General features: G+C 40.8%; 1 protein-coding gene across 1 annotated transcript in view; it reads right to left on the bottom strand.

The window, feature by feature from the left end:
- The window catches only part of LOC115783776 (potassium voltage-gated channel subfamily KQT member 2), a 37,279-nt gene extending 17,361 nt beyond the window's left edge, over nt 1-19,918 (bottom strand). Inside the window, 9 exon segments of the mRNA XM_075074389.1 lie at nt 44-103; nt 730-824; nt 1,531-1,626; nt 2,507-2,617; nt 2,769-2,894; nt 3,688-3,863; nt 4,156-4,282; nt 4,372-4,462; nt 19,620-19,918. Of these exon segments, the coding sequence (XP_074930490.1) occupies nt 44-103; nt 730-824; nt 1,531-1,626; nt 2,507-2,617; nt 2,769-2,894; nt 3,688-3,863; nt 4,156-4,282; nt 4,372-4,462; nt 19,620-19,918 (1,181 nt within the window).
- Nucleotides 19,919-20,284: the final 366 nt, after the last annotated feature.

Below are 20,284 nucleotides of genomic sequence, written 5' to 3'. Positions count from 1 at the left end.
TATTAAATCATCAGCTTTGTCACTCTTACTGTCATCATTATACCTGAATGATTTGCCCTTCAGATTCCTCAGCAGGTCCAGCTGATTCAGAGGTGGGATAAGTCTGAGAAAAGACAAAGAAAACTTCATCATTCCATCAAGACAGTTTCACCTATTCAGCAGCAAAAAGTAAAAGCTTGCCTTTGGACTCTTTAAGCTAATCGCCTTAAGTTTGGCAATTAGTCCAGCAAGTCATATTTTTTCTCCTTAAATTACAACTGGAATTTATGTTAGCTAATCTCAAAATAGAGAACTAGGGATTTTCTACTTCTAGATTAAAAGTGAAAGAAATCTGTTTTGTGAGAGTCAAGCATAGCTGCTTATTTGCTGATTCATACAGCTGGACCTCAAAATGTGTGAATAATTCTTCAAAAAGGGCCAAGGGCAGTATTTGTCTTTTGAACTGCATTTCAGAGAGTTTCACTGCCAAGACTCTCGTCTGATTCTGTTTAAAAAAAAAAAAAAAGCCTTATTAAAGCAGAAACTGTAAAGCCACACCACTGTGTGATTCTTTTCAACAGACAGTTACATCTGATCCAAGGCAGATAATAAGGACATAAGATGAGGATATTCTGTGGGTTCAGTTTTCAAAAAGAAAGATGGCAGAATGTGATATGGGTAAACAGTTGTATTTCCTGAAAAGGCTGACTAATGTGCAGAATTATTTAACCAATTTATTTGATCTGTTACCTGTACATTGGAATAGATACAGTCTGCTCATAAAAATCCCACGTGCACACCAGATCTGTACGGGAAAGGTTGGTGGCATAGAACCTCCAGGCAGCCTGGGTAAGGAAATTAAAAAAAAAAAAAACTGTTTAGTTTGTTTTTTTTTAACCTGGAGCACAAATCAGAGATTCATATTTATCTGGTACACATATACACACACATATATTGTCACGGTGGGGGCTGTGTGCAAGAAGGGGAAGGACCCAAATGCAGGACATACGCAGACTTAACCTAAAACGGTTTTATTTGCATTTTATTCGAATAATACAAAACACAAAAACTCCACCAGGGCAAAAAACAAACCGGAAGCCTGGGAGAAAGCAAAAAACAAAACATACAGCTAAGAGGGGACCACTGGGGGAAACGATGACGACGACGCAACAAAGAACAGAGAAAAACTAAGGGCTTAAATACACACAAGGAAATCAGGGAGAGTGGAAACAACAGGGGACGACAGGTGAACCAAATGAACCTAATGACAAAGGGGAAGCAAAACTAAACACAAAACACAGGGAACACGAGACTGTCAAAATAAAACAGGAAGTGACTCAAGGGAACAGAGATACAGAACTGACACTGAAAACTTGACAAAGGGAACATTACATAAAAAACAACAAGGGAAACTAAACAGCATACTCAAACAACAATATAACTATAAACTATAAGAAACATAACCTGAAAAGTACAACAAAATAAAGCTACACAAAAGAAACTCAAAACACTGGGCCACCGGCCACCGGCCCAGGACCATGACATATATACCTGGATAAGGCCGGCAGCAGGATTACGTCTCTTCTCAAAATGCTTTTGTCTGTGCTGCTCTTGGACTTTGAGGGCAAACCCGGAACCCAGGATGCCCTGTACAAAAGCAGAAAGCCCACAAAATAATCAGTGACCTTCAATGACCTCAGTGGGCCAGGACAAGGAGCTGCAACAACAGCAAGTCGCCTCCTCATCGTCTCCCAACAGTTCAGTGAAGCAAAACAAATAAACATCTGGTGGAGAGGTCTTCAAACATCTGCAAAGCATCTGTGGTCATAGAAATGTGAGAGGAAGTGCTTTTTTGTGGCAAAAAGCAGGGACAGGAAAAGCGATTGCTAATTAAGCATTCAGCCTATCAAATATTTCCCTGTATGAACAAATGTTAGCTGCTTATTCAAAGCTTACTTACTGCTGAGTCTGTCGTCTTTAAATCACAGGTGAAACAGTAAACACTTGGAAGAAACTGGTAAATACTTTAGCCACTGAGATTACATCATCACAAGCTGGCTTTCTAAATGAAAGGTGAATAATAAGCCAAGTTCTTTTTGCCTCAGGGACTGCACACCGAGACAGACGTTTTTCACCTCACATCTACATCTGTTACCAAAACAGTTTACTGATAGACTCTAAAATGCTGCAGCTAGAGTGCTGATAGAGACTAGAAAGAGTACAATACAATACAATACAATACAAAGCACCTTGAGTCGACTGTTTGTTGTGATTTGGCGCTATATAAATAAAAGTGAATTGAATTGAATTTAAATGCTGTGAGCTGGGTGGTAGCCTTCTAACATTGTGACATTTTAAGATATTTACTTGATTAGATAAGTTCTGACTTCATAATTTTGCACATTGAATATGAACTTGCACAAATGCACTATAGTAGTTGGGAATTCAAACCAAATGAACATTATAACGGATACAGGAGACAGTAAAACCACAGACATGAGGATCATCCTGATATCCCCATACTCACAGCAGGAAGTGCAAAGAAGGCAACGCCGAGCAAGCTGAATGTGGCTGCTAGCAAGCGTCCATTCCAAGTTTTGGGAACTTTGTCACCATAACCAATGGTGGTAAGGGTTACCTGATAAAAATGATACATGTCAGAGCTTTATTTGAACAGGCTGTACCCTTTTATTTTGGTACAGGTAGAAACAAATAAATAGATAAAGGAAAACTGGAAACAGAATGAAGATTTGTCAAAACTGCCTAATGTAAAACTGGTAAAAACTTACCAGACCCCACCAAAGAGCATCAGCATATGTCTCAAACTCCTCATTTGACTCCTTTTCCACAGAGTAGACCAGGAATGAAGCCAGGATGAGGCACAGGAAGCCTATGTACCATGCTGTGATGAGCTCCTACAGAGAAAACAATGCCGAGAGCATTGGGGAGCTAAATTAAGTGTCATCTTTTTTGCCTTGCAAAGGTGGCAATGTAACCTCTATAAATGGGTGCAAATGACTATTCTGTAACAGTATTGGACTCATATGTGAGTCTCTTGGCCTGTGCAGAAAACCAAGCAGTTCATAAACGTCTTTATTTCCCTCGGCTCCACAAAAGCTTCTGGCCTGCCAGCTCTCTTTCTTTTATAATCATGCACAAAGACACACAACCACAGTAATGCATTTTCCACAGCCTACTAGTGAAGCAACTAATTCGATTTCCAAGCTCATTTAAATTAAACAGAGAGAAATATGTTTCCTTGTCATGGCAGTGTTATTTAGAGGAGTCACTATGGGAAACAAGGTGTCACCGACGGTACACGATGAAGTAGGTGTGCAGTGACTTCAGCTTAAAATTCAAGGTTCAAACAAGGAAAATAACAGCATGACATAATGCAAGCCCAGTGAGATATTGAAATGCATTTTTCTGGCACATCTGCACAGATAACTGGATAAGATAAAAAAAATATTACTAAAATAGCATGTTTCTAAGCCATAATAACGTTTCAAAACCCTTTTACTGTATGCACTCAAGACTCTGTTAACCCTTTTATGTAGGTCAGGGCTGTGAATGACATTACTCTGTACTTAAAAACACTACTTTCACCATGCTTTGTAAGTGAAAAATGAATGATAATAGCTCATAGCGGAAAACACACAATCACAAAATTAAGGAAACAGCAACAAAACTAGATTATGTCAAGATCACCTTGCTGTGCGCATAAACTACAGATCCAAGCAGCTTCCAGGTTCCTCCACGGCGGTCCATACGCACCATCCGTAGGATCTGAAGGAATCTCAAACTCCTGATTGCAGAGGTGGCAAACACATTGCCCTGAGAGCCAGCTGCCAGGACAGATACTGAGGCAATCAGCACCATGATGTCTGGAAAAGGAAGTGCAACATAAGAATGGAAAACCATGTCATTGATCAAATCTGACAAAATTAACAACAATTTACTATGAACACTGAGGATTGCTGTTCTTGCAATCTGTACACTGCTCTAAGAGCTGATTTGCAGTTTCAGAAATATTATTGCATCCTGGCTCAAAAGTTCCAACATTTGAGAATAGAAGAAATGGGGGAAAAAACAAGTAACAAATGATGTGTCCGTGTTATGTTCTTCAAAGTGAGAGAATGACAACCTGATATACACAAGGCAACCTTGTTTTCTCACCTATGACACAGAAAGGCTTTCTGGCAAATTTTAGCCTCCCCCTCCATCCTCTGTATCGACAGCAGCAGCCAGCAGCCCATATCCGTACAATGTACTCCACTCCAAACACCACAATGGTCACAATTTCCTGTGGAAAAGATCAAAATGGGGGAATTAACCTTGTGAGATTCATTTACATTCAGTAAATGTTAAAATAGCAAATAAAGTGATACTTACCAAGATGTACAAGGCACTCTCTGAGCTTTCTCTGAGCTCTCTAATGGTGGCAAAGACTGACAGTAAAAGACACGAAAACACCAGGAGGAAGCTGGAAGAGGTGAGACAAAGTATGTCAGAGTATGTCACTGTCATGCCTAATAGCTCCAGATTTAGAATTAGGAAATCCAGTAAAGAGTAATCAGCATATTTATTAAAATAGTTCAGCTGCTCATTATCATGTTAATCAGTTAAAGTACAAAATCCTAATTTTGTTGTCATGCATCCTCGTCGTGACATCTCTCTGTCCAGCAAGCATAACAGAAGACATGTGAATTCCTTTAAAAATCCTTACTAAGGCACACAATACAAAAAAAGGCATTTTCTGGAAGGAAACTCCGTTTTGAAAAGCAACAATCCTGAACGGATCTCTCAGTCATGCAGGAAACCTGGAGTGGCTGAACATGGTTGCATGAAAGTGAACAAGATTTCTACAAACCTCCGAGCAGTGAATTATATCAGTTGGCAACACCATCCAACCAGGCTTAGTGTACTAAGCCTCTTCAGACAGAGTGGTTGTTTAAAAGAAAAACTGAACCACATTATCTACCACTTTATCACTTTATCTGAGTCATTAACGGTACTGTTTTTGTTTGTTTTATTTCAAATTTATGTTGATTTCAGTTGCAACTGAACCGTTAATGCTTAGCAGTGGTGATAGCTACACATCTTGGCTTGAAGAAGAAGAAGAAGAAATATTTTGGAAATCACTGAAGATTAAGCACCCTAAAGCAGATTAAGTCCTGAATAAACATTATTTAAAAGGGATTCATTGGGATAAAATAATTAAATTTTGGTCTTGTGTGAAAAGGCTTCATCTGATGGCAAGAGGCCATCAGATGAAGCATCTTCACTGGATTGAAGACTTGAAGATGATTATACACTCGGCAGGTACTGACCTCAGTACCTCACTGTGAGGCTTCACTTAAATTATGTTGTTGAAACATAAGAGGATTCAGCTCCTGGGCTTAAAGGAACAAAGTATTCAATGACCTAAACCAAATCCAGATGTCTGCCTTTACCCTTTAACTGAACCAGAAGCAGAACATCTACAGATGCAATAAAGCAACATGGAGGAATTTAGACTCAGAGACATTTGGCAAGTAAACAATCAAACAAAATCATTTTTGTTTGATTTTTGTCAACACCATATCATTTGTTATCTTTCATAGAATCACAAAAGACACAAATGTACCTCAGTCCACTTAACAGCAATAAGTGATCATGTCTCCATTTCCCTAAATCTCAATCACTTCAGCATCTCACTTCTCAAAGACACAAATTCTGACAGGTTTTTAAGGAGACAGTTGGCGTCCTTTACGGGCATTAATAATAATCCAAACAACAAACCTACTCTACTCCCATCTTATTATTGTTATTATTCTAATAATAGCTCGCTGCCCCCATTTTAAACCACTTTTTATTACATTATCTTTGCATTGTATGTCAATCATAGGTGTTGCTGTTAATTTAAAAAAAAAAGAATAAAAACAAAGAAAAGATCTGCCAGAAGAAATCCAGAGCAGAGCTAATGGAGAGTGTCTGATGAAACCTAACACTTAGACAGTGCAGGATTCTAAACATCAATCACCTGCATTCTACAATGCCTCATAGAGATATTGCAGAAAGGCAATAGATATGTGCAATATCATTCCAAGATCACACTACACAAATGATGGAATTTACCAATGTACAGTGAGAGATATTAAGATTTTTGATGTAAATGTGCTGGAGACCTCGGCTGGCCTGGGAACACCTCAGTGTCCCCTCGGTTGAGCCGTAGAAGGTGGTTGAGGAGAGAGAGGTCTGAGCTTCTCTGCTTAGGCTGCTGCACCCACAACCCGGCCCTGGATAAGTAGAAGAAGATGGATGGATGGATGGATTGATTGATTGATTGATTGATTGATTGATTGATTGATTGATTGATTGATTGATTGATTGATTGATTGATTGATTGCGTGTGAGTGAGCTGACAATTGAGAAAAAAAGCTTCAGTTGCACTGTTGCACTTATACAGAGTACACACAGAAGGGCCAGCTTGTGAAACTGTATATTACTAAGTAATATATTTATTATTATATCAGCTGTCTCGCAAAAGTAAAGACATCATAGGGTGGTTGCCGGCTAATGTGTTTCTAATCCATTTACTTCCATGGTCTTACTCTCTGCTAAAAGCTCCACTGTATTCATCAGCTGCTGCAAGTTTCTTTCACTCTGTGCTCTTTGGTATTGGTCAGGCATCATCACACAAGTGCTGGAACAGAAGCCCACAAGAAAAACAAGCTCTAAAAGGCCCAAAACTGAGTAGAGTGATAACGCTTGTCAGGTTTATCACTACAGGTTTCACCTTTCCATTACACATAGTCATTTCATCCATTATTTATATAAACAAATATCTTTGTACAACTTTAAAAATGTAGAAGGGCAAATTTTATTTTAGGGCTTATGAGGCCCTAAGTCTGCCACTCCCTAAAATTTAAGTACATCAGTAATGTGAGATTTTTCTTTTTATCTACTGGTTTTTCTGTCTATCCTGACTATAAAGTCTTTTTTCAGCTTCACTCCATCCTCATCATGTCTGATTTGCATAAAAATGTTATGGTCCAAAGTCTGGAAGTTTTAGCCTCATATATCAAATAATTTTCAAGATATATTTTTTGAAAAATGGTCTGCTGACCCACTTTCAGGCCTAATTTTCCGCATTGAAATCTGCAGAACAACAACAACATCACAAAAACTATTTAAGATAAAAGCCTGAAATTCTCATTGGCCTTTCTGACCATTAAAAAAGAATCATGATGTGTAATTTGGGACACATCCATCAAAAAATGTCTAGTACTGGCTAGTAAAATTATGAAAAAAAATTAAAGCCGTCCTGTAAATTATTCTTTCAGTTATTATGAAAATACCATCTGGACACTCCTGAATTTTGTTCCATTTGGATTAGACTAAATACTGATGTTTCAACTTGTCATATTTGCTCAATCAAGCATAAAAATTGAATGACTAAGAATTGTGACTAAGAATTTCATGTTAAAAAGTATTCTCCATGTTTTATTTTGCATTATTGTGAAATATAACTATGTACCATTCAGAAATTGTCACTACCTGCCTTTTGCAATGTTTCTGTCCCAAAGTACAGATTGTACTTTGAGTGGCAGCGACACTTCAAAGAAAAGAAGGCCTGTTTTTGCCTGGCTTGTGATTACTTACGTAGTCAGAAGGTGTTCAATATCCCAGATATGTGTTACTGGGACGGCTAGTACTTTGAAGGGCTGTATTGTCTGATTGAAGGCAGTTCTTTAAGGTTTTTGTCCTTCGGTTAACACAAAGGTTCACTGCTGTTCTGGTCTGTTCAGTGGCCCAGTGAAATCTCCAGTTTTTTTTGTTTTTATTTAAGTAGGTGTCAAATTTTGCTAAACTTTTCATTGCCTTTTAAGTTATTCATTTATATTTTTTATTTATGAGCTACAGCATGGTGGCAGCACGGTGGTGTGGCAGTTAGCACCGTTGGCGCAAAGCTAGAAGGTTTGGGTTCGACTCCAAATGGGTCTGAACCTGTTTGTGTGGGTTTTCTCCAGTTACTCCAGTTTCCTCCCACAGTCCAAAGACATGCAGTTAGTGGGGTCGGGTTAGTTGGTGATTCTAAATTGCCCATAGGTGTGAAAAGGAATGGTTGTTTGTCTTTCTGTGTTAGCCCTGCAACAGGTTGGCGACCTGCACAGACTGTACCCTGCCTATTGCCCTATGACAGCTGGAATGAGCCCCAGCATAACTACAATTTTTTCTATACCACAGAAAATATGTATGCAAGGTTGTTTTTTTATTTGAAATATAACCCATTTATGTAGTGGTACACAGCAGACACTAAAAAAGTGTTGGGTGGAGAAGCAGTCTGGCGTAAAAGTGAAGATATTTAGACAATATTTATTCAAATGAGGAATTACATGATTTTTAAAAATCCCATCTGTACTAGTGATAAAGTCACCTATGCACTGCTTATTCAGCTCAAATGTGAAAGTAGTTCAATAAGGTCATGTAGAGTCATATATTTTTGAAATCATGCATAGCTTAATTTTTTTCCTTATGTTTATATGTTTGCATTTGCAAGCAAACTGTTACCTGTCTTCACATACAGACACTAAGACAGATGGGTATTGTGTAGCTGTAGATGGTATTTGGCAATCTTTATCCAGGTTGTGTCTGACAGAAGATGTGACTGAGGTTGCCATTTAATATTCCTATGAATAATTCATTCATCCATCCATTTTCTTCCACCCATCCTTTTCGGGGGGGCTGGAGTCTATCCCGGCTGTCATAGGGTGAGAGGCAGGGTACACCCCAGACAGGTCACCAACCTGTCACAGGGCTAACACTGAGAGACAGACAACCATTCGCACTCACATTCACACCTATGGGCAATTTAGAATCACCAGTTAACTTAACCCCACTAATTGCATGTCTTTGGACCATGGGAGGAAACCGGAGTACCTGGAGAAAACCCACACAGACACATGGGGGGACATGCAAGCTTCACACAGAAAGGCCCCGGCTAAGGTGGATTCAAACCAAGGACCTTCTTGCTGTGGGGCAACAGTGCTATTCACCGTGCTGCCTTATGAATAATTCATCATCTCTTATCATCTTGTGGATGATGACAGTACAGCACAGAGCCATTGTACTTTAATATGAAACTCCCACTCTTTCCATATGTTGCATTTTAATTTGAAAAGTCTATCATTTTTTACTAAAATGAACATGTAGCATAACTACTTTATTAAACTGGTTATTTGAGTAGTGAACACTCATCCAGCATTATGCCCTAAAATGTAAACGCTGATATTTCTTTCATGTTTTTGGGCAGACTTTGTAAAGTGACCAAGATGAGATTAAACATTTCATGCTTGCTGCAAGATTATGACTCATCATACCTCAATGCTGTTTGAGAGTAACCGGATGCATGTAAAAAACCACACGTTGGAGATAACACTAGAAAAAGACATCTTAGTATTTGCAGATATCTCATCACATTCAGGTGCTGTCTGAAACGCTAATTCACTGAACAATGCATTACAGCAGCGCTCAGCAGCTGTTGATAGATATTTATATTTTTTAAATAAAGTGCTGTACAATTTCATGTCAACATTTTATGCAAGATGAGCCGGCGGCTTCTGTGTCAACATGTGGAACATGTGTGAGGTTGAGTTTAATATTTCTTCACTTGTGAATTTTGCTTTCATCCCATATCAATGTAATATGGGATGAAACCTATTTTCTTAGGGCTCCAAATGCCATAGTGAAACCTATAAACCTTCTAGTGAACTGAAGCATCAGCTGGATGAAACCAGCCCACTAGACGGAGGGCACTCAGGCAGTGTTGTATACGTTTTTCATGTTAAATCTTTTTTGCAGTCTTTTTGTTTAAAAGGGTGCTCTTGAACTACCCTGCCTTTTTCACTGCAGTGTAGCCACACACACTTAACATCTGGACATTTCCATAACTTGTTGTTTTGATTTATAATTTCACCAACCGAAGACCAACACTGCTCATGGGTTAAATCACACACAGACAAAAATCTGCATTAATCCATAAATTTATGTTAATTAATTTTTCCTGCAGTCTTATTTAATAACATCATAGATGTTAGTAGCAAAATGAACTATTTCTTTAAAAATATTTTACCAAAGTCACTGTCCTAAAGTTTGAGAAAAAAAAACTATGAATCTGCACTTTTACCTAAGCAAAAGCACAATCATTAGCTCCCTGTTTTAACCATGTTTCAGATGCTGCTCTGAGCTTACAGTTTACAGTCAGATCACTGACTATTTTAACCTAAAATATAGTCGCCAAAATTAAATTCTATAGAGAAAAAGGCTGCATAGATGACTGCACTTGTAACTGGGGATCTGTTTATGCAGATTTGCTGACTTGACCTTGTCCTGCTCATCAGTACTTACTAATGAGGACTCTTGCTGATCAAGGAAGGGAACAGGACTTGCCTTCTAATGCAGTCAAACAATTAGCTCCTGCAGATACTCTTTTATCACTTTACTATCAGCACAGTACAGCTTCGTAAGAGCCTTTCTTCATTGGCTCCCTGTTAAATCCAGAATAGAATTTAAAATCCTTCTTCTCACATACAAGGTCTTGAATAATCAGGCACCATCTTATCTTAAAGACCTCATAGTACCATCAACCCAAATAGAGCACTTCGCTCTCAGACTGCTGGCTCACTTGTGGTTCCTAGGATACTTAAAATGTGAATGGGAGGCAGAGCCTTCAGCTTTCAGGCCCCTCTTCTGTGGAACCAGCTCCTAGCTTGGATTCGGGAGACAGACATCCTCTCTATTTTTAAGATTAGGCTTAAAACTTTGCTTTTTGATCATGCTTATAGTTAGGGCTGGATCAGGTGACCCTGAACCATCCCTTAGTTATGCTGCTGTAGCCCTAGGCTGCTGGGTGGTTCCCATAATGCACGGTTTCTTTTCATTCACCTTATTTTCTTTGTTTATACTCCACTTTGCATTTAATCATTAATTCTTATTAATCTCTGGCTCTCTTCCACAGCATGTCTTTTGTCCTGTCTCTCTCCCCTCACCCCCCAACCGGTCATGGCAGATGACTGCCCCTCCATGAGCCTGGTTCTGCCGGAGGTTTCTTCCTGTTAAAAGGAAGTTTTTCCTTCCCACTGACACCAGTAGCTTGCTCCTAGGGGGTCATTTTGACTGTTGGGTTTTTTGTGTAATATTTGTAGTGTCTTTACCTTACAGTAAAAAATGCCTTGAGGCGATTGTTTGTTGTGATTTGGTGCTATAGAAATAAAAATTAATTGAGTTGAATTCATTCTACAGTACTTGGATACACACAACTCATAGCTACAAGTCCGAGTGAGAGACAAATTCAGATTTATAGGTATCGTTTAGAGAATTCAAATATGATCCATTTTTGATTTTTGTCACAAAAAGTGGAATTGTGTTAAAGAAGAAGGTTAACATCTTAACACACATTATATATATATATTAAAAAAATCCCAGCTCACCCCTACAGGCGGTCTATTTTGCCCTCCAAGCTCGGGTCCTCTACCAGGGGCTTGGGAGCTTGAGGGTCCTGTGCAGTATCTTAGCTGTTCCCAGTATTGCGCTCTTCTGGACAGAGATCTTGGATGTCGTTCCAGGGATCTGCTGGAGCCGCTCTCCCAGTTTGGGGGTCACTGCCCCGAGTGTTCCGATTACCACGGGGACCACTGATACCTTCATCTTCTACATCCTTTCCAGCTGCTCTCTGAGCCCTTGGAATTTGTCGAGCTTCTTGTGTTCCTTCTTCTTGATGTTCCCGTCACTTGGTATTGCAACGTCTATCACCACGACTTTCTTCCTTTGTTTGTCCACCACTACGATGTCCGGCTGGTTAGCCATCACAAGTTTGTCTGTCTGTATCTGGAAGTCCCACAGGATCTTAGCTCTGTTGTTCTCAACCACCCTTGGGGGCGTGTCCCATTTTGACCTCGGGACTTCCAGGTCATACTCGGCACAGATGTTCCTGTATACTATGCCGGCCACTTGGTTATGGCATTCCATGTATGCCCTGCCTGCTAGCATCTTGCACCCTGCTGTTATGTGCTGTATTGTCTCAGGAGCATCTCTGCACAGCCTGCACCTGGGGTCCTGTCAGGCGTGGTACACCCCAGCCTCTATTGATCTTGTACTTAGAGCTTGCTCTTGTGCTGCAATGATTAGTGCCTCTGTGCTGTCTGTCAGTCCAGCCTTGTCCAGCCATTGGTAGGATTTCTCTATGTCAGCCACTTATTCTATCTGCCAGTGGTACATGCCGTGCAGAGGCCTGTCCTTCCATGATGGTTCCTGTTCTTCGTCAACTTCTTTCTCAGGTTTCTGCTGCCTGAGGTACTCACTAAGCACATGATCCTTTGTGGCCTTGTTATTATTGGGGCTTGGTACCCAATCTCGGAGTGTGGGGATGATGAAATCTCCCCCCTGACCTGTTGTCCTGGCTCCCCCTTGCCGTAGCATTTGTGTTGTACCTCATCAATCTCTAGCTGCGATAGCAGCTGCTTCCTTCGTATGTTGGAACACTGAGCCACAAGTTGTTTCGTTGTCAGTGTGGATGTTGGGTTTCGAAGAATCCATAGGTCTCACATCCTCTTCATGTAACCCCTCTCGCTGGGAGTACATGTATAGTAGCATTCCAACAGTTCCCGGTTCTCATCTCATGTCCACCTATGCCGTAACCTTCTAGTTCCAGTAGCCCACTTATCGTCAGAATGCCCTGGTTCCTCAACATCTGACCCGGACCTTGTTAATCCGGGCGACGTCCGAGCCGGTATGGCTTGAATCATGTACCTCTCGCTCATATTCCAAGGTAGGCTTGGTTAGCATGGGGGGTCTAGCCTATATATATATATATATATATATATATATATATATATATATATATATATATATAAAAACATCTCTTCATGGCTTTGTGACTGACATACAAACAGAACAACATTTCTGAGAACATAAAATTTCACATTGCAGTCAAGGTGGGAACATTCCTCATTTTTCAAAGTTGATGTCAGATCCTGTTTCTACAGATTATTCTCAGCAGTTGTCATTTTAAAACAGAAATAACTGCTGGGTTGGAAAAATAAAGGCAGTGCAGGTGTGCCTTAAACCTGCTGTCTATCTGAAGGCCTCCAGTTGTTGACAGCTGTTGTGGCCTTCCTGCTGACTTTATGGGCTCAGTCACTTATGTTGGGTCACACACGTGAGATCCTCCCGTCCTTGTCGCATCTGCTTATTGGAAACCAAGACAGGAAATCTCAAGGCTTTAAAATGAGACTTCAGAAACCAACATATCCTTTTGTCCACTTTTTATATCATCTATTCTCTCAGCAATATCCATGGGGGAATTTTAAATTAACTTTTAAAACATCAAGAAGGAGATCATAGAGAATTTTTATTTAAAAGGACATTCATGCTGGTGGCACACTGGCGTGGTGGTTAGCACTGTTTCCTCACAGCTAGAAGGTCTGGGTTTGAATCCACCTTGGCCCGGGCTTTTCTGTGTGGAGTTTGCATGTTCTCCCCCTGTTTGTGTGGGGTTTCTCCAGGTACTTCGGTTTCCTCCCGCAGTCCAAAGACTTGCAGTTAGTGGGGTTAGGTTAATTGGTGATTCTAAATTGCCCATAGGTGTGAATGGTTGTCTTTCTCTCAGTGTTAGCCCTAGCAACAGGCTGGCAACCTGTACAGGGTGTACCCTGTCCCTTGCCCTGTGACAGCTGGGATAGGCTCCACCTCCCACCCCCTACCCCCAACAACCCTGTAAAGGATAAGTGGCAGAGGATGGATGGACATTCATGCTCAGTGTCCTAATACGCTTTGAAAAAATTATCACATTTCAGAGTGTCATTGGAAAGGAAAAATAAGGCAGTATTTAGAACTCCCCCGTGGTGGCAGTAAAACATTCCTAAGGCAACTATAGCTTATAAACACTGCAATAGTTGCCACAAAGTGATGTGTTTTCAGTTTTGTTGTTGTGTTTTCTGACAGCTAAATTACAAAAAAAGAACTTACTGAATGTATATTTAGTAAAAACTGCCAGCAGAAGGATCAACTTAATCAACAACGCTCAGTGCTTCACCTACAGATAACTCCCTGATACTGTATGCGTCAAAGCTCATAGACATGGAGCGCTATTTTTACAGCATTTCATCTCTGGCACCTCAGCCCCCAGTAAAAAGCCACAGAGTGAAAATCACATTCCCTCTTGCAGTTGACAAACAGCCACAGGAAGCAACACACACACCACACATGCACACAAACACACACACATCCACTTGTTGCCAGTGAGGGCCAGACGACATCAGTTGGAACGTGACTGTTGATCAATCGAGTTGAGGGGGCTGTTGTTGGAAGCAGAAAAGCCTGCATTTCCTCCTGAGCTGCAGATAAAGAAAAATTGATTTGTCCCTCTCAGCACATTTCCTACCCAGACATACTCATCACACTAAATTTAGACTGCGACGAAGTCGTGGAGAGCAAATAAGGTGGTAAGGATTTTTCACTAAGCAAGTAGGGCCTCTGAAGAACATGTGCCAGCACTGCAGTGAACACTCTGGGTTCGTCAGGGGATGTTTGAGGGTGACGATGACTTTCTGGGGCATTCACATTGCAAAAATAAACACACGAGTGACCCTGGGTGCAGCTCTCTGCTGTCATTGTTTTAATTATGAGCCACAGACGTAGCTTTCTGTGCATTTAGCATTTGCAGCAGCCATTACTTGATGAAACTTAATGTCTTCAGGGGAAAAAAATTTTTTACTTTTTTATACTTTATGTGGAAAAAGAATTCTGCCAATTATTCAATAAATAAAACAACACAGAGCCTCCATTCTAATGTTCCTAGTAGTGTTAGAGGGACCTGTCAACTATATCAGCAAATTATGTGATATAAAGTCCAACTAAAAAGAGTTAAAGGCAATTAGATTAAAAGGGTCTAAGCAACTTTTCAATTTTTCAAGTCGATCAAATGCCAAAAACCTCATTTGGTGTGATATTTATAGGGCAGTCACGTTAAAGTTGCAGGAGCCAAAACCTAAAAAAGGAAGAGAAAAAAAAGGAAATTTGAAAATAGATTGAGCGAAGAATTGAGTTCTTCGCTCCTGTTCCCTCAAGAGGCAAACACGGGCTTCTACCTGCTCAAAATAGCTCAGTGCTGAGTTTTCCCTTCATGCTGGGTTTGAACCCACCTCAACAAACACAACACCAGCACATATCCCTTCTTATATGGAATTTTAATGTCAAAAATTTGTATGCTGCTTTATACTTCTCATCTGATCTGGTCTGAAAAGACCTATGATTGGCCAAAGTCTTCAGTCATGAGCTGCAGTTTCTGAAGCCTGGAAACATGAGCCAAGATGAGGTGAAGGATTGAGATTGAACTGAGCTGAATTAAGTGATTTAAAGCAGTGAAGTCCCATCTCAGTTCTTCACTCACTCTATTCATATGTAAGTATCAATGTCAATGTATAAACACAAGTTATAGCTGCTTAAAAAGAATTCTTGCATATAGAAAAACTGCTACAATACTCAGTTTCTGTGTCTTTCAAGAAAAGCTGCTTTATGGTGTGATGTGGCCCTGTCATAACTGTCATCACAACAAATTTAGTCAATGTAGTTTTTGTTGAACAGCAGCCGCTGTGGCCAAAGTGACACCAGCAGAATGATGACATATGCTGAAACATAAACAGAGAGGAGTCCACATGCTGACTCAAAACTACCCTCGGTGTCGAAGCAGTATTTATCTGAAATTTGTCAATGTTAGAAACCATATACTATTTGGTAATTCAGCAAGCCATATGACAAAGAAGTGGGACATCTCAACCTGCTTGACAATCTTTAACACTACTGTTTTATTAATAATAGTATCGACAACAGATATAAAAATGTTAGGACTGGGGCATATACACTGCTGTGCTACATCACTTCTTTTTTCAGCAGCCTATAACCTTTTATGAACTGCTGTAGTTTTGAAAATGAAATTGAATGTTTGGGTCTTTCTTTTTTGTCATTTTTATATAGTTTATAATGCACCAAATGTTTACAAAGGGTGATGGCTCTGGACCGCAGGTAGGCCAGTTTGGCACCCAGACTCTTTTACTACACAGCTATGTGCTTTAAATACTTGCAGAATATGGGCTTGGATGAGAGTCAGCACCTCCAAGGCTGAGGATATGGATCTCTGTCAGAAAACGGTGGACTGTTCCCTCCGGGTTGGTAAAGAGACGCTGCCTCCGCTAAGGGAGTTCAAGCATCTTGGGATCTTATTCACAGGTGATGGGAAGTTGAAGTTAGAGTTGGACCGGTGGGTCAGTGCGGCATCAGCAGTTTGTGGACTGTCATGGTGGCAGTTGTGCAAGGCATCTGTGCAATTCTACAACTCTGTTCATCATGGGTAATAGCATTTGTGCACTGATAATAAACAAAACAGGAAGGTCCTCGTACTTTTTAAACCAGAGGACACAGTCTCCATGATTTCCAAAAGTAAGTTTTGTCAGACCATGGGACAATTTTCCATCTCGCCTCATTCCAGAGAAGGCAAAAGCATTTCTGGATCTTGTTTACGTATGTTTTGTTTCTTCCCATCATTTAACCTGCATGGTTGGATATAGCAGCAGCGTATATTTGCCACCACTCCCCAATCAAAATATACACCCTTTGCTAACTGGTCGTGAATAAGTAAGGCTGCAGCGGAAAATCCTCTGAATGTGTTTGACTGAGTGAGCCTGCATTTTGAGTGTTGTTCAGAATAGAACAGCAGTAGGGCACACTTAGCCCAACCAGGACTCAGTCTTCCACTTCATCACAGCAGACCCCTCTTCTTTTAAAACAGACCACTCAATCACATCTCAGCAGCTTGCCAACCAGCATCTGTCTGCTGCTGCCCTTGTCTTATTTCTTCCTCAGTTTGTCTTCAGCTGGCCAGCTCAGCAAAAGAATGTATAACCACACCATGTCCTCAATTCATCTCTCTCAATCACCAAACAGAATATTTGGTTTGCTTTCACTGACTGATCGGCCTTCAAATCCTTTTGTTTGACCTCCTCTGTTTTCGCAATCAGTAATATTGCTCAGTTCCACTTTGGTGCAGAACTGACACATTTTGTCATCTTATAGCTGCAGAGGCTTTTCAAGTATCTCACACAGCTGGTGCTTTCTGCAATAGGACACACGATAATCAAGCTACTGCACAAGCCAAATGGCTGAAGATAACAGAAAGCTGAGATCTGTATCTGATCAGGAATGTGCCCTGGCCTGTTAGAAATGATTGTAGGATGCAGAGAATTGGCTATATGTTAATGTCTCACTGGCATTAAGACTATTAAAAATACCTTTTGTAACAGAATTTGTGCCAACAAAGAAAAGAACCAAGCTGTATTTTATACAATGGCAAAGATTTAGCACCAAAGGAATATCCATGACTGTGGATCACTGTGTGTGATTCCTTTAAACTAATGCTGGACCTGAAGTGAAGGAGAAAGGCTGGTCTTGGTCTCAAACAACCAGACAAATTAAGGCAGAAAGCAAGAGAGAGAGAGAGAGAGGAACCAAAGCAGCAAGCTCAAGAGTACTCTGGATACACCGTACTCATGTTCCACATATTGATCATTTACACACATTACAACTGAGGCCACAGAACATAACACCTAACATTTCCAGAGAAACCCCATCAAAAAAATAGCTGCTAGCATTCTTTGCAATACTGCTTCCTTATTTCAAGGCAACTGTGTCACTTTATATCAAATGCTATTTTTTTTCCACTGGAGAAGAGATAAGCAACAGAACGAGCCAGGCGTAGAAAGATCTGACTGATGTCAGCATATGATAGTTTTATAAATCAGCTACGTGGAAGAGTTGGCAGATTAAATGAAGTGTGGTGACTATGAATAATGCATAGAACAGACAAATGGAATAAAGGGCAGAAGCGTGGTGACTTTATGCTGCTTATGGCTGGGTGGATTAGAACGGTGTGCACATTTGGAAGTGTATTTGTGTCAGGGACAGGTCTGTGATCACGGTCACATGTTCTAGCACCTTCCTCCAATTCAATTTCTATGTGTTAGGGCAGAGTTCCTCAGGACTTCACAACTTTGCAGAGGAGTCTGATTTTAGACAGCACACGTTTACTGACCTTTTTCTAACTAGGCTGTCTGGCATTGCTTGGCTGCAAAAACACATCATGTCTGCATGCACTAGATTCTGCCACACAGCTAGCACTGCTTCCTAAGAGTTGTACTGGTTAATGAAGCGCTCCCAAAAAAACATAACAAATGGTGGAGACTGAGTTTCAGTCAGCTACTATAGTATTCAGTTAATATTTCAAAAGCACCCAGAAGGCTCTGTGTGAATGCGTGTGGTTTCACATTAGAGCACAGGCTTACTTCTGGGCATCCAGCTGTCTCAGGAGACTCAATATGCTGTGCACAGTGAATTCCTGAATGCTATGGCTACTTCATCTCCTAACTATAAAGCAAGCAGTATCACTAAATTTGAAGATTTCAGGCATGACTGGACACATAAATCAATACACCTTTTCATTTGAAGAATGTATTTGTGAAGGGAACATACTGTAAATCTTATTAGTATGTTGCACATAATACAAAGGAGTGGCTCCACACATTTTTCACTTCATCTTACTAGTGATGGGAGCAGCTTGTAAAAAAAAAAAAAAACCTAATGACTGCTGTCTTAAACAGGAGGGCTGCATCATGACATGGATCTAAATAAATTATTTTGGTTCCATTATGAGAAATGTAATATCAGAGTCTGGATATCTTGGAGTCTAATCAATAGATTATGACTATTTTTCAGTGTTTCATCCTCCAGGCTGGCAGATAAAAATTGCTGCAGCACCACTTCAGTATGAAAGAATCAGGCAATCCTTTACACAAAAACATTGTCATCCTTTGTGCTTTCTTGCTTCTGCACTGATCACTCGCCACAGATTACAGATCATGAGACCACATCGATGATGGCATCTCTGGGGTCTGACATTAACTCGTTGGGTAGCGGTTTATGTTCAGCCCAAACCTCACTAACCTGACACACAAAGGAAGCTAAAGCAAAGCACCTTTTTCCAGCTGCAAGAAGTCAACAGACTGTCTGGTTGTTGGCTGTAAAACACAGAACACTCTCTTATAACGTGCTCACACATGTATGTTAGCAGAGTCCTCATCACTGTGCTGACTGCAGCGTTAATTAGTAAATACTGGGCCCGGAGCTCTCCACAGACCACAGTGCTGAAAGCTGCCGCAACGTATGATAACTCCATTCAGTGAAAAACAATGGTGTGTAAATGTGGGCACACGTTAAATGCTGACTGTAAGCATCACGAAGACATTAAAATCTGTCAAAATGACAGTGTGACGTAAGCATGAGTTGCAAAAGCCAATATTAAGAGTTCCAGCAGGAGTTATGCAGGTAAAGTGATTCCTCTCGCATAATTAGGCTCTAGCAGTTTGGCAGCAGGACAGCATTTAACTCTTTATTGCACCATATGGTCATGATTATTAAAGCAGAACGAGATAGCCAACCTGAAAAACTCCATAGCATCTTCCCTAATTCATGACATAGTAACTGTGATGTGTTCCCAGCTGAAAGGGACACGGTGGCAGAACATGCTTGGTTGAAGCCCAAACTGCACTTACACATATGCGTGGTAGATGAACGCCCATCCCCGCGGTCTTTCCAGCGCATTATAGAGGAAATTTTGTAGTTTCCGATAGCTGGCCTTTTTCTTCGCCGGTCTTGGTCTTCCTGCGGAGATGCTGGACCTCCGTCTGGAGAGGATGCTGTTCCGCTTGGTGCTATCCGAACCCGCAATGAGCAGCGCCCCATCCCTGTTGGATTCTGGAGCCCCCGGGTCCAAACCCACAAATCCGACTTTGTGCTGCTTCTCTCCGGCTTGAGTTGGGTAAACCCCGCCGTTGAGAGATTTCTGCACCATTCTAAAGTCGAGACGACTCTAAGGAGGAGTTGTCCGTGCCCTTGCCGCGGGGATGCATCACCCGTGCTGAGGGGTGTGTGCTGGTGGTGAATGCAGTCGGTGTCGGTCCCTCTAGAAAACCAATTGCAATAACCATGCGAAACTGCACAGTGTATGCTTTTTACCTTAGCCCCTTCCGGCCATCTGACATACAGCAAGGAGGGAAATGCACATGGATTTCATTCCACAGTCTTATCACGTTGGTCATCAGCGATTTATTAAAGGCTCTCTGCAGTAATTTAATGTCCAGAAAAGATGGATAAATTAAATTCAACACACGGTCAGCGTTCTTCTAGTGTTCTAACGTGGAGGGCGGAGAGGTTCGTT

Source organism: Archocentrus centrarchus, chromosome 7 (assembly GCF_007364275.1).
Source record: "Archocentrus centrarchus isolate MPI-CPG fArcCen1 chromosome 7, fArcCen1, whole genome shotgun sequence".
NCBI classification, from domain to species: Eukaryota; Metazoa; Chordata; class Actinopteri; order Cichliformes; family Cichlidae; genus Archocentrus; species Archocentrus centrarchus.
The sequence above is the reverse complement of the archived record's forward strand: the minus strand, read 5'-3'. Positions and strand labels throughout refer to the sequence as shown.